The 15318-nt window shown below is 44.8% G+C and overlaps 1 protein-coding gene across 20 annotated transcripts in view; it reads right to left on the bottom strand.

Moving 5' to 3' along the window:
- tspoap1 (TSPO associated protein 1) overlaps window positions 1-15318 on the bottom strand; it is a 253328-nt gene that overhangs the window by 40880 nt on the left and 197130 nt on the right. For 19 of the 20 annotated variants that reach the window (XR_013889276.1, XR_013889277.1, XM_080210346.1 and 16 more), the window contains 4 exons: window positions 9719-9870; window positions 8135-8617; window positions 5872-6297; window positions 3711-3884 (listed from right to left, as the gene is read on the bottom strand). Coding sequence is in view for 18 of the 20 variants with exons in the window: in XM_080210346.1 (XP_080066472.1) it covers window positions 3711-3884; window positions 5872-6297; window positions 8135-8617; window positions 9719-9870 (1235 nt within the window). In the remaining 2 variants the exon portion in view is untranslated. The remainder of the gene's footprint in view (window positions 1-3710; window positions 3885-5871; window positions 6298-8134; window positions 8618-9718; window positions 9871-15318) is intronic. The other variant, XM_080210344.1, reaches the window with a different exon arrangement.

The raw sequence follows: 15318 nt of genomic DNA, 5'->3' as shown, positions 1-15318 counted from the left end.
TCCAAGGCTTTCATTTTTTTAACCAGTCTGCCGTGTGACATCTTGTCAAAAGGCTTACTAAAAATCCATGTACATTACATGAAACATGCTATCCTTACCTCCTCAAAACATTCTATCAAGTCAGTGGGATCAGGTGTACCCATAACAAACCCATGCTGACTGTCCTTAATTAATCCATGTCTTTCTAACTGATGACTTACGGGCTGCGATTTTCCAGGGAGGAACACATTAGAGCGGAGCGGGGCAGGAGAATGGTTTCATGAGCTCTGTGCCATTGCTAAACCTCATTGGTACCTTCCCTCTCGCCACTACCAGAGGTAATCTTGTTCCTGCCCTTAAATGAACATTTGAATATGCTGAATCCATTCAGGGCCAGATCATCCCTCTCCCCGGGATTTTCCCAATCTTGGGCGAAGCGTGAATGTGGCAAGAACCACTACCGGGCTCCAAATAAGGAGATGAGGTATGATAGTCATGCCATGGAGTGTCTGGAGACCACTGAAGCTCCAAGTGGTTGAGGATACGACTGGGCATTGCCAATTTGTCAGATGGGGAACTGCCAGGATGCCTGGGTCAGTGCTAAGGGGGCTGGGGCCATGAGGGGGCTAGGGTCATGAAGGGGGCATTAAGTGGGGGGGGGGGGGGGGGAGGAGTGGGGAGTCATGACAGGGATGGGATCATGAATTGGGGGGTTATGAAGAGGGTATGAAGGGGGATCTATTGGGAGGGCTCCAATGCCCCAATGCCAAAGATCTTTGTGGGAAGCAGTTTGAATAAACACCCTTCAATGGGGGAAGCAGGCGGGGTCCTCAATTTCAATTTCAGATTGGGTTGCCCTTTAAAAATGGTGCCAGATCTCTTAAGTCGGGCTTACCCAGCATGCTTCGGCCCCTTCTCTCTCAGGACTGGTGACAAACTCACCACTCTCCCAAAAAAAGGACTAAGGGCGGGATTTTACAGCCTCACACATCTGAAGTCAATGGATCTTCCCATGCTCCAATGGATCGCCTGCTCCAATCCACGTGGTGGGCAGGATGGTAAAGTTCATGCCTGAGTATGGGAAAATTGCAATCGGATTCGCACCAGTGAGAAAATTCTGCCCATAATTTGCCCACTAAAAAGGTTAAGCTGACCTGCTTACAATTATTCAGGTTATCCCTTCCTCCCTTTCTAAACAGTTAGCAGTCCTCCAGTTGTCTGACGCAGGGGGGGCAGAATTTTCTCAAAAAATGACTAAGGAATGAATTTTCCCTTTCCACCCAGCACAGGAATCATAGTGGGCGAGGAACGGACCATGGACCTTGGGTGGGATTTTTCGGTTTCGGGGTGAGCGTGGCCAGAAACTCCTGCCATTTTGGGTGAGAAAACGAGTGTGATCCACGTTGGTATGTCCAGTGTAAATCAGATTGCAAAGGCTCCACACTGAAAAAAACCGCCCCCTTCCACGTGAAAGATGCTGCTATGGAGTCCCAAGGCCTGTCACTTACCCGAACTGGCTCACAGTTGTACGCTGTTAACAAGAGGGAGCTGCATTTAAATGCTCCAGCCAGTCAAGCCAGGAGGATGGTAGCACGGAGAGCAGCTCCATGCTTCATGGAGACAGATCCTTGGAAAGCTTCTGGATGCAGTGGAGGAGAGGAGAGACGGGTCACCCTGGACTCCTGAGTGGGCAGACAACCCTGAAGCAGGGAAGCAAATACAGCCTAGGATGCAGTGGCTCTGTCAGTCTGTGCCAATGACCTGACATTGAGGGCTGTCATCCAATGCCCCAAGAAAATGAATGACCTTGTTTAAGCTGCAAGCGTGAGTGTCCACCTGTCACATCCTGGCATCAGTCCCATCTATCAAACTTGGAATGTTCACATAAATCTACTCCCTGGCATCCTGTGACCTTCCAATAGCCGAACCTTCAGCATTGTTCTCAATTCCCTCTGGCACTCCTCGTCTCAACTCTTTCCTGTCCAGCCACGGTGCTGACATATGCCACCTCCCCCACTTCAATCTTGCACATTTACTTTCTATTTTATTTTGCCTTCTATTTCCAACTTGGCTTTTCTCTCTTCTGCAGTTAGGTTTCCATTCTCTGCCGTGGTGGTGTAAATTGCACTAGCAATGCCCCCCCACCCCCTGCCAGCCCACCACCCATCCCTGGTGGAATATTCCTGCCCTGTTGGGGTGGTACATTAGTACACCCAGTTGAAGTGGTATATTGGTGCACTCTGCTTCACATTATGTGGGTGCATTTAGTAATCGAGACAGAGCGTAAACGTATTCTGCATTTTCTGAACAGCCCAATGGCTCACCCCGTTGGGAAATCTGTCACATTTGTCATTACACAGGAACCTCGCTCAGGCGAGCAGTTTTAAACATTCAATAGCTTAGATTTTACCAATAACATTGAATTTCCTGGAACGCATAAGAGAAAGCAACTACCTATCACTCGGAGATAGCAGCACTCTATCAGTTTACTGGAGAACGTACCCTATTCCTGATACATCTCTGGTTTCCCTTTACTTTAATTCTGTTGTTAATATTTCGTCATGCCTTCTTTTGAATGAATATTACCTATTAATGCTCACTCAGTTTTCACACTCCTATCCTTCCACTGGTTTAATTCACCTGCACAGGACTGGGTAACCCCCCTCTTCCTGTCAATATGCAAGATATGGTTTACTGACACCCCCACTCCCACCCCAAGCCATACAGTACATAATATCTACACTTAGGATGAACAGCAGAGAATATGGATCTAAACCTTTGTCCTAAGGAGGTAGTTTCTGCAGCAACGCTGTTCTCAGGAGTTTGGGGCTCTCAGGAGTTTAAAACCAGGTGACTTCATTGAGGTTGTGTTGACGTGTTGCCATCAGAAACTGAACAAGTTCTCACACTTCAGACTCTCACCCTTTAACTCACAAAAAACACTGACAAATGCCACAGTTTCTATAGGTTTTTTCTGTGAGGTCAACAAACGATAATATCCCTCAGGCTACAAACCTGGAACAGGCTGTACTTCCAAGATTTCAATCCACTAGTGATAGGGCAGAAACCACTCTGTTTTATATTATAATTTTCATCAGTGTAGGGTCACTGCATGGCAACAATTGTTATGAATTAATAAGAAGTGCTGCAGCAACTCTGAAAATCCTGCAATGTTCAAAAAAAATGTCCTGGTGTTTGTGGCCATGTGATAGTTTTCAGAATGGAAGTTCAGGGTTACCATTGTGCTTTATTCAGATCAGGTTAGGATGAAACTATCCTGTTAATGCACTGTCTCGCAGGAAAAATGAGGTCAGAATTCTCCAGCTATTCGTGTCGGTGGGATTCTCTAGTCCCGCTGGCAGCGCAGCCCCGCCTGCGGCTTTTCTGCCTCTGTGGGGTGACATCAATGGAAATTCTCATGGAACCAGAGAATCCCGCTGCTAGCAAACAACATGCCACCTCCTGCCAGCGGGAAACACCTGGCTGGGAGGCTGGAGAATCTTGCCTGAGGACTATCAACCTGATTCCATTCATCTTGGTTCAAGTCCCAATAACTGAGGGGTAACTGTTTCTTGGTTACATTGTGACTTACTGAGAGAAGTCAGGAGTGGGAAGTAAGAAGAACACCAGTTAATCAAAAGGAAATAATGCCCAAGGCTCAGTCTGAGTCCTTCATCTGGTAGCAGCAAATTCAGAATGGATACATCCAGATACATGCTTAAGATGATTACCTTTAGCAAGTTCTCCCTGGTCAAATTGCAATACTGTTGTTGCACTTCTTCATTTGTCTGTGTGTCTGATCCCAGTTCTTCTTCATCCTCCTCCATGATATCCGAGAGGTCTGAGCCTCGACTGCTCCCCAGAGGGTAATCTTCATTCTCATGGTTCCCGGCCTTATCTATCTGCTGGAGGTGAAATGAAATAAGAAGGAAAAAGCCAGACACAAAGTGTGGCAAATAGCATTTGCTTTACAGCGGATGTGCTGTGCATTCAACAAGGAAATAGGAAATTCAGTAAGAGGCAATGTGGTGTTCAGTTCCAGAACCTAATAACTCCATTTAGAGGGCGGCATGGTTCAGGGACAGCATGGTTTCATACTGGTTAGCATTGCTGCCTCACAGTGCCAGGGACCCAGATTCAGTTCCCAGCTTGGGTCACTGTCTGTGTTTGCGCACTCTCCCTGTGTCTGCGTGGGTTTCCTCCAGGTGCTCCGGTTTCCTCCCACAGTCCAAAGATGTGCGGGTTAGGTTGATTGGCCATGCTAAATTGCCCCTTAGTGTCCTGAGATGCGTAGGTTAGAGGGATTAGTGGGTAAATATGTAGGGATATGGGGATAGGGCCTGGGTGGGATTGTGGAGGTGCAGACTTGATGGGCCAAATGGCCTCTTTCTGTACTGTAGGGATTCTATGATCACCTCACCTCCCCCAAACAAAAAAACATGTGTGACCAACATCATAAAAGGACCATCACCGATGGGTTCACAGAAAGAGGAGCTAAGATTCAAGAGGGAAATGGCAAGGGAATCCTGTAGGTCAGGGTGAGTCTAAAGGACAATTGGCAAAAGATTAATGAATGCTCCTCACTGTGAGTTTCTCCAGAAAAGTAACTAACTTCAGTGGATTTTTGATTTGAGCATAGACTGAAACAGACCAAAATATGAATTGCTGTTAATAATTGCACCTAATGTATTGTAACAATCTGTGATGATCCCTTGACAGGGATTATAAAACAATACTTGTGTTCCATTGTTACTGAATATTCCAGACTAGAGGCACTAATTACTTCAATTTCAGAAACCATTTTCACCTCCTTAGGTTCTTATTCCTAGGCCACAATACTGGATGAATAATCTCTCCTCCTGCTACCTCTCGCCTCTGCTTTCACACGCCCTCTAACCTATTTTTTCTTTACAGACGAACCTTGCTGCTTGACAGTTAACAGTCCCGAGATTTGTTGCTCATCATATTGGGAATGATTGGGAATTGCCATTCCACTCTCTGATGCAGCTGATTGTGCAGTGTACCGATGCACCAATCATTCTACCCATTCCTCCGCTCAGTTTGTCACCGGCTTTGCAGCCTTTCAGACATTATTAACATCCATTGAAGTAATCTGCACTGTCAATTTGTGCTGATGTGAAATCGATTGAGAGTGCCTCAGCTCATTTTCTTTTTAATCCCTTAAGGGAATATCAGTTTTGAACATCCGTAACCAGAAGAATGATGAAACAAAAACAGAATACTGTGAATGTTGGAAATCTGAATATTAAGATGTGTTAGAAGAGCTTTACTAACAGCTAAACCACATTAAATTGCAAGGCGAATAGCAAGAACGTTAGCATGCATTATCTAGCAATCAAAGGCAACTGGCAACAAGGACAAATATTGCTATAAGATCAGCAGAACAGACTAATATAGCCTTCAGATAGGTCTTGTTGTGTTTCTTATTTACTCCATGTATTAGGTGTTAAATAAAGGTGGTCTCTGTGAGACAGTAAGTGGATTAAAATCCAAAGAACATCAAACACCCAATGTTGGAAGTGTGACCGTCACTAGTAAATTCTTGCATCGCTCAATATCTGGTCTGCATTTTAACACAAACCATAGAGTGAAAAGGCAGAGCCCAATTTCACCTGACTTCCAAGAATTTTATATTCATATCTGCAAGAAACTTGGATGGTTCCAGTACTCCCATATCGAAGCTTCCATCTCATCACTCAGGCCTGGATTTGAAACCGGTCCCAAGGATGAATGGAAGTGCCCAAAATGAATGCTGCATCTGGTTTACCCAAATGTAGTAAATACTTAATTTTATCCAGAGGGAACTCTTGTCTTATTCATATGATATTTGAAGAAAGCATCAGAGGCTCACCAATGTTACACTTCACAAACCTGATTAATCTCTTCCGATGTGAGCTGGCTCTCATCAGTCACTTGCTCCTCCCCTGGAACGAACACTTCTTCCTGCTTTAATTCGGAATTTGTCAGAAATTCCTCAATTGATGGCACCCTGATACTATTTGTGGAAACACTGCCCTCCGACTCTTGTGGAACAGTTCTGGTTGATGCTTCCATACTTCTGGTGGTCTCTACCCTCTGATCACTTGAATCACTTTCCAGAACTTTCTCATCAGAATCTTCTTTAGCGTATGAATTACAGACAATGGAATCTTCCTTCTGCTCAGAGTCCACAAGAAAATCCTCAAGTGAGACAACTGGCCTCTTCATTTGAACATCTTCCAACTCTTGCATGTCATCTTTCAATTGTTCCTCAACTTTGTCTTCTTTACGACCAATCAGTAAATCTGCAGCACCATCCTGTAAACAGATCGGTTAATTATGTTAACTTTTGCTGACACCAACTTTTGGGGCTTATTAGACGTTCCAAATAGTCACATGAAATTCCAGAATTTGCAGGTGGATGTAAGCATTTTGACTTTAGTGTCTTTGCGATTACCCATGGAGACCAGAAAGAACTTCAATGGAGACCAAAGTAGCCTGAATATTAATCAGTGAGACTATATCCCACTAACCTAGTCTCTGAAAAAAAGATTTGCATCTTATGTACCCTTTTCACAACCTCAGGAAGTCCATAAGTGCTTTATAGCTAATGAAGTGCTTTGGGAATGTTGTCACTATTGTAATGGAGGAAATCAGTTGTCTCGAGCAAACCATATACCAGGTTTTCCCCAAGCCAGTTAACAAAAACGATGCAGGCGATTCTCCTAAAAAGTTTGAAGTGCTGAATTTGCAGGAAAACTGGTGTAAATCATGATTTTTTTTTCAGTGGGAGTTCACACTTGAATCTCCCACACTCTGTGCAATGTAGAGGACACAATTGTGAATATCATTAAAAGCTCAGGTGGGGGGGCGGTGTGTGTGTGGAGACTATTCACACCAGAGTCTGGCAGTTCTAGAACTCTGCGCATGTGCAGTGGCCCCAGACTGTCAGCCTCCCTTTTACTGGCCAGCTTTATCGTAAGCCAGCCCTGGACCTTCGCAATGCTGCCCCTCCCAACATCCCCATGACCAGATCGATGCCCCCCGTGACATTCCTGAGCCAGCCACGACTACCCCCCGATCCCGGAGCGCCCTGATCTTCAGCCCCCCATCCCCAACTCCCCTCAGCAGTGATGATTCCATCCATACCCTCCCCACCCAGCAGACCCCAACCCCACGGGAGGTGGGCCATCCTCCCAAGACCACCCCGATCACTGATCTCCCACCAGCCCTGATTCATCCCCATGCAGATGGGCAACGGGACCCCCGCATCCCCACCAGTCATCCATAGGCCCCAGCCCCAGAAGGCCCCACTCCCTTGGCACTGCCTGATGCCTGATCTGCAGTGCCAAGGTGCCCCTGGGAATGGGCACTGTGCCCCTTGGGCAGTGGCAGGGGGCTCAGGTTGGCACTGCCAGGGTGCCCTGGCCCAGGGGTCCAACCCCGCCCCCCCACTGCTGCCTGACCCGATGCAGGCTTGACTGCCCCTCCTGTTCACTCAGGGGTGAAATTTTACTGGCAGGATGGGTGATGCTCGTGGGCCCAGAGACCTCAGTCCCGGGCCCAATAATGACATTTATGTAAAATAAGATTAAAATGACTTACCTGCTGGTTCCAGCAGTTCCCAGTGTGGTCCCAACTGCACGGGATATCCGGCGCTCGGAGATGCCCGCATGTTGGGAACTCATGCGCAAATCCTGCGAATCAGCTCACAGGCAATTCTCCCAGCCCGACAAGTGAAAAACTAGCACATCAGGATGGGAGAATCACCCCCAACATGTCTCTTAAAGTTAGTACTGAAAACCAGCCACTCTCTGAAATAGGCAAGTCACTGTGCTCCTGAAAATCATGCCCAGAAAGCCACCTTCTTTACTAAATCAGACAGCGTCTCCCTAAACCATGCATCTCCTGCAAACCTGCTACCCAGAGTAAGGTCAATTCAAACTAGTAGCTGCCCCAAATTGGGCAAATGAAACCAATGTCCAAAGATGTAACTTCTCTGTTAATACTCTTATTCCCATAATGGAACATTTGGTAATATATTTATGCATTCCCATAACGCAGTGCTATAAAACTCCATTTAATGCAAAGTTTGTTGCAGGGAAGTTTGTTATTATAGTTGCTTGGTGCACTGATGAAGGCAAGCTCCACCTACCTTCAAATGTTGTTCCATTTTGGTATCATCTCTTTGAGCAGATGCTGGTTCTTCAAAAGTGACACTTCTTGAATTTGGCATTGCATCGACCACTTGACTCGGAGTCTGAAAAGCAGATGGAAAGCTTCCCTGCCCGTTCCCGTTATAGCTCATGGCATTCTCACAGTTGAGAACCTTGTCAGGGGCCATCTCTGCCTCGCCAAGCAGATCATCAGATTCATTCTTAAAATCCACACTGGGCAATTCTTTACTGAGAGGAAGACTATTGTCCAGATGGGCACATACGTCAGGGGCAGTCTGTAATGGCACAGAGTGCAGAGGGAGTGTAAACAGAGTTTGAGGAATTTTGATGGGGTTAGAGTCTGCTGATTCACCGTAAGGAGACATGGTGCGAACAGTGAGTTTCTTCGAAATCTGGAGAAACTGAATCTGGCAGGGTCTTATTAGCACACTGCCAGCGGTAGGAGATGCCACTTCAATAATCTGAGAAGAAATAAGAAAAAGTTATACTGAGAAAGACAGGTTAAGTTACATCAATCTTACCTGTTATTCACTTAATTAAAGCTAGTGACATGTGTGTCAATTTTCCAAGGAGCCACTATTCAGTGTGAAGCAGACAACCTCAGTTTGCTGAGTTTATGTCCATTTTCTGTCACACAACATTACTCTTTTACTAATCAATGCAGCATTTGATGAACTGCATTCAAATGGAACTGGTGTAGGCTACAGACATGAGGACTGCTTCAAATGGCAGTGATGTAACTGGGGTCATCCATCGGCACAACCAGTTGGGAGGGGTGAAGGGGAAAATGTGAAATTTGGAGGGCAGGCCAAGGGGAGCACGAACAATGCCAGAAGTATTTATGAATGGGTGCGTGCATCACCTTTACTTTCCCAAGTAGTTGTCACTGATGAGGAAAGTTGCAATGGGTCACACAAGTTAGCTGCAGTCTCACAACTTTCCATTGTATCCCTTGTTCTCAGTTATTCACAACCTAACCTGATTTGAACCGAGTTCATACACTTAAACTGCATCATCTGAGCACTGATTGTGCTGGTTCTGTCACTGGGCAGCACTGCTATACAATCCACAAGAAATGCTGTATTCTCAGCATAGGATCACACTGTCCCTAATGCTCACAAATGGTAATTCCCATTGTACGATAGGTAGTCACGTTGAGAATTGTGAAACAGAGAGCATAGCAGGCAACAACAGGACTGTATGAAAGTGTGCCGAGTCAGCATGGTGGCAAAGTGGTTAGCTGCTTCACAGCTCCAAGGAGCTGGGTTCAAATCCTGCCTTGGGTCACTGTCTGTGTGGAGCCTGCATGTTCTACACCATGTCTGCGTGTGTTTCATCCGGGTACTCTGGTTTCCTCCCACAGTCCAAAAGATGTGCTGGTTAGGTGCATTGGCCATGCTCAATTCTCTCTCAGTGCACCCAAATAGGTGCTGGAGTGTGGCGACTAGGGAATTTTCACATGTAACCGTATTTGTGACTAATAAATAAACTTTTAAAAACTTTACCAATTATAGCCAGAGCCTAAGTAGGAATTGCTCACAGCAAATGAAAATTAGTCTTACCTTCTGCCCATCAGCATAGACAGCATATCCAGTGACTCGCACGCCATTTGAGGTCCCTGCAGCATCTATAGTCACTGGTAGCCAACTAATTAACACAATGCCAGGGGTAGGACATGCTTCTATCTGGACATCCAGTGGGGCGTCAGGAGGACCTGTATTAATAACAATGTCAGTCAGACAGGGACCAGTCAGCACATTCAAGATTGGGTCTACACCACTTGGCACAGGCACACTGGAATCCCCATCAATTTGCTTAAACAGACCTGAAGCTGCTATAATGGGACCAGTTACTAGTCGCATACTGTAGGCTCAGCTATTTAACATCTATATTAAAGAATTTGATGAAGGGACTGAGCGTAATATATACAACTTTGCTGATGATACAAAGCTAGTTTGGGAACTAAGCTATGAGGAGGAAATAACGAATTTGCAAAAGGATATAGACAGAATAATTGAGGGGGCAAGGAGGCAGTGGATAGTGTGATAATGTGAGGAAATATAAGGTTAGTCACTGACAGGGAGAAAAGGAAAATATAACTCTTTTCAAAATTGGTGAGATCCAATTAAATGTTCACATTCAGAGGGATTCGGATGTCCTCATACACAAATCACAGAAGGTTAACATTCAAATACAGCAAACAATGAGGAAGGCAAATGTTTTGTAGCCTTTATTGCCAGAGGGTTGGAGTACAAGAGTAAGGAAGTGTCAGGGCTTTGGCGAGTTAACACCTGGGAACAGCAGCAATATGGTTATGCCATTTCATTGGTAATCCAGAGACTTCAACAAATGCTCTAGAGACATGAGTTCAAATGCTACCAGGGCAGCTGGTGAAATTAATTTCAGCTAATTAAAGAAAGATCTGGAATAGAAATTGGGTATCAGTAATACTGACAGTGAAATTAATACATTGTCATTAAAACTCAACTATCTCATTAACGTCCTTTCGGAAAGGGAATCTCATCCTTACCCAATGTGATTCCAGCAATATGGTTCATTCTTACTTGCCATTTGAAATGGCTGAGAGAGACAGTCAATTGTATCAAAACATTGATGAAAAAGTCAAATAAGAATGAAACCAAATGGAGTACCCAGCCCTAACATAGACACCAGACATGGCAAAGACACATCCACTGCAGTCAACCCTAAAAAGCCCTTCTCTGTAACATGTGGGGACAAGTACAAAAATTGGAGAGTAAGTAGTTCCATAGACTAATCAAACAACTGCTTTACACAGTTACACTTACAAAATCACATCTTTCAGACAAGACCCCAGGCTTCTCCATCACTATCCCCAGATATGTCCTACACATCAGCAGGAGAGACCTGTCAGATGCGGAGGTGTTGGAATTCTTTAACATTGACCCCATATAGCATGAAGTGTCATGGCATCAGGTCAAACATAGGCAAGTTTAAGTCCTGCTAATTACCATTTACCACTCTCCCTCAGCTAGTGAATGAGCGCTCCTCCACACTGAACATCATTTAGAAGAATCACTGAGGTTAGCCAGGGCACAGAATGTACTCTGGGTGGGAGACCTCAATGTCTAACCCCAAGAGTGACTCAGTAGCACCACTACTGACCCAGCTGGGTAAGGCCTGAAGAACAACTATTCCAGAATGACACAGAATATTGCGGTGAGGGAAAGAACAAGACGAAAAAAAACTGTTTGACCACGTCCTCACTGATTTATCCATATAGAGGCATCTGAACATGTTAGTGGTAGGAATGACCACTAAAAAGGTGTTTTTGGAGACAGAGTCCTGTTATCACATAGAGGACACCATTCATTGTCCTATGCATGACTACCCAATAAATGGGATAGATTGAGAACAGGAGGTGCTGTAGGAAGGCTGTCATTCCACCATAACCTTTATGTAATCTCACGGCTTGGCATATCTCTCACATACCGATACCATTAAGTAAAGGGACTAATCCTGGATTGGTGAGAAATGCAAAGAGCATCGCAGTAGCATATCTAAAAATGAGGTGCCAACCTGGTGAATCTACAACGCAAGACTATATGCATGTCAAACAGTGGAAACAGCATGACATGGACTGAGCTAAATGAGCCCAAAACCATCGTATCTAAATTTTGTATTCCTACCACATTCAGGCGTGAATGATGGTGCACAATTAAATAACTAACCAGGGGAGGAAGCTCCGCAAACATCCTCATTCAAGATCACGGAGGAGCCTAGCATGTCAGTACAAAAGACAAGGCTGAAGATGGTTACAAAGGCCTTATCTGTTGTACTTTGCAGGCTTGACTGCAGTGGGTGTGCCTTTGACATGCCTGGCATCTAGGTCGAAGCTAAGCAGTTTGTCCAGTCTTACGGTAATTTAATTTTTTATCAATGTTTTAATAAAATTGACGGGCTTGCTCGGCCATCTTAGACAGCAGTTAAGAGTTAACTATATTGCTGTAGTTCTAGAATCACTCTGGCCAATGACAATAGGTTTCCATTCCTAACAGTCATTAGTGAAATAGCTGAGTTTTTAATGCAATCCATTCTTTTCATTGTCACCATTACTGATATTGAACTCAATTCTTATTCCAGAATTTTATTTAATTAACTGAACTAAAATTCACCAGATGCTCTGGTAAGTTTTGTATTCAGGTCTCTGGATCATGAGGTCTCTGAACTACTCGTGCAGTAGATGGTTGAAGTCTTTGAAACCAGCTTCAGCTCGAAGCTTTGAGTGAATGGTCTATCTCATCCACCTGCTAATATCCCCATCAGATCAGATGGCAATCTTTAGCTAATTCCATTCTCACTGTGATGTCAAGAAATGACTGAGTACATCAGATACCCCAAAAACTATAATTCCTGACAACATCACAATTATAGTGCTGAAGGCTTGTGCTCCAGTACTAGTCGTATCGCTACCCAAGTATTTCCAGTTGACACCACTGACTTCTATCCAACAAAGTGTAAAATCGTCCACATCGTTGACACTGTGGTTAGCACTGCTCACGCACAGTGCCAGGGGCCCAGGGTCAATTCTGGCTTTGGGTGACTGTCTGTGAGGAGTTTGCACTTTCTTTGCATGGGTTTCCTCCAGGTGCTCCAGTTTCCTCCCACAACACTGGTTAGGTGGATTGGCCATGCTAAATTGACCCCAGTGTCAGTGGGATTGGCAGGGTAAATGTGTGGGGTTATGGGAATAGGGCCTGGGTAGGATTGGGGTTGGTACAGACTTGATGGGCCAAATGGTCTCCTTCTGTACTGTAGGAATTCTATGTCCACATATGCCTTATCCACAAAAGAAAGGCAAATTATTACACCAGTCTACTCTCAGACATTATAAAGTTATGGAAGGTGTTGTTGATAGTGCTATCAGTAATAACTTGTTCACTGATGCAGATTTGAGGTCTGCACCCAATTCCACTTCTTATTACAGCTTTGGTCCAAATATGAACATAAGGGCTGAATGAGACTGTACAAGTCAGTATTTAACCAAATGTAGCATCAAGGCATTGGGTAGAAATAAAATCCATAGGTGGAAGCTCTCCAATGGCTGGAATCATACCTCGCACAAAGGAAGTGGTTTGTGGTTGTTAAAGGCAAATCATCTCAATTCAGGGCATGAATTCCTTAAGAAGTATCCAAGGTCCAACCACCTTCAGCTGCTTCATCAATCACCTTTCCTCCATTGTCAGGTGGGTACACTCACCAATGATTGCACAGTGCTCAATTCAGTTTGTGTCCACATGCAGCAAGGCCTAACTAACACTCAGGCTTGGGTTGCTAAATTACAAGTAACATCAGTGTCGCACTAGTGCCAGACAAATGATAATTTCCATCGAGAGATAATCTGACCATTTTTCTCTGAAATTCAACATTTGTATGACCACTTTCCCCTGGTGAAACTCATGAGATTATGAGAGGGTTGACTTGGTAGATGCTGAGACACTATTTCCTTTGGCACAAGAGTCTGGAACTAGGACCATCATCTCTTTACATTGATTTCAAAACTCTTGTGTAAAAATCCCAACCACACGGCACTGCCCCCACCTTCTTTGCTCTATCTTGTATCCAAATCCTAGCTAGCACCCTCCACTACTACAACTGATTTTTTTATTATAAATTATTTTGAGCATCACTGGTTAAGCCAACATTTATTGCCCATCCCTAATTGCCTTTGAGAAGGTGGTGGTGAGCTGCCTTCTTGAACAGCTTAAGTCACTGTGGTATTGGTACATCCACAATGCTGTTAGGGGGAGGTTCCAGTGACAGTGACGTATTTCCAAGTCAGGATAATTAGTGTCTTGGAGGGGAACCAGATGGTCTGCTGCTCATGCCCTTCTAAAGGTTCATTAAGGGGCGGGGGTGGGGGGGACACGTGCGCGCGGAGAGAGAGAGAGCGGTGTTTGTGGATGGTTTGTCAATTAAGCAGGCTGCTTTGTCCTGAATGAATGTTGTTGGAACTGCACTCATCCAGGCAGCTGGGGAATATTCTATCACACTCCTGACTTGTGTCTTGTTGATGGTGCAGGCTTGGAGGAGTCAAGGGGTGAGGTACTCACCCAGGATTCCTACTCTACAACCTGCCATTATAGCCAAGGTATTTACATGGCTAGTTCAGTTCAGTGTCTGCTCGATGGTAATCCTAGGATATTGATAGTGAGGGATTCAGCAATGATAATGCCATTGAATGTCAAGGAGCAATAGTTAAATTCTCTTGTTGGAATTGGTCATTGCCTGGTACTTGTATGACATAAATTATGCTTGTCAGTTGTCAGCCCAAGCCTGGATATTGTCCAGGTCTTGCTGCATTTGGACATGGACTGCTTCAGTACCTGAAGAGTCACATATAGTGCAGAACACTGTGCAATTATCAGCGAATATTCTTATTCTGATGCTATGATGGAAGGAATCTCATTGGTGAAGGAGCTGAAGATGGTTAGGTCTCGGACACTCTTGCGTTGATGTCCTGGAGCTGAAATGATTGTCCTTTAACAATGACAGCCATCATCCTTTGTGCCAGGTATGACTCCAAACCAGCAGAGGATTTTCCCCAATTCCCAATGACTCCAGCTTTGCTAAAGCCCCTTGATGTCATACCTGGTCACGTACTGCCTTGATGTCTGGGGCAGTCACTCTTACCTCACCTCTGGCATTCTGCTGTTTTGTCCGTGTTTGAACCAAGGTTACGATGAGGTCTGAAGCTGAGTAAGTGCTGTTTAGTAGCATTATTGATGATTCCTTCCATTACTTTACTGATGATTGACAGTAGATTGATGGAGTGGTAATTGGCAGGGTTGGATTTGGCCTGCTTTTTGTACACAGGACATGCTTGGGTGATTTTCCACTTTGTCGAGTAGATGCCTGTGTTGTAACTATACCTGAATAGCTTGGTTAGATGTGCTTGTTCTGGAGCACAAGTCTTTAGTACTATTGCTGGACTATTGTCAGGGCCCCTTGCCTTTGCAGTATCCATTTGCCCTCAGCTGTTTTTTGATGTCTTAAGTGAATCGGATTCACTGAGGACTAGCATCTGCGATGCTGGGGATCTCCAGAGGGGGCCAAGCTGGATAACCCACTCGGCATTTCTGGCTGAATAAGGTTGCAAATGCTTCAGCCTTGTCTTTTGTAC

This window comes from Carcharhinus amblyrhynchos, chromosome 23 (genome assembly GCF_965287045.1).
Source record: "Carcharhinus amblyrhynchos chromosome 23, sCarAmb.v2.hapA, whole genome shotgun sequence".
Taxonomy (NCBI): Eukaryota; Metazoa; Chordata; class Chondrichthyes; order Carcharhiniformes; family Carcharhinidae; genus Carcharhinus; species Carcharhinus amblyrhynchos.
The sequence above is the reverse complement of the archived record's forward strand: the minus strand, read 5'-3'. Positions and strand labels throughout refer to the sequence as shown.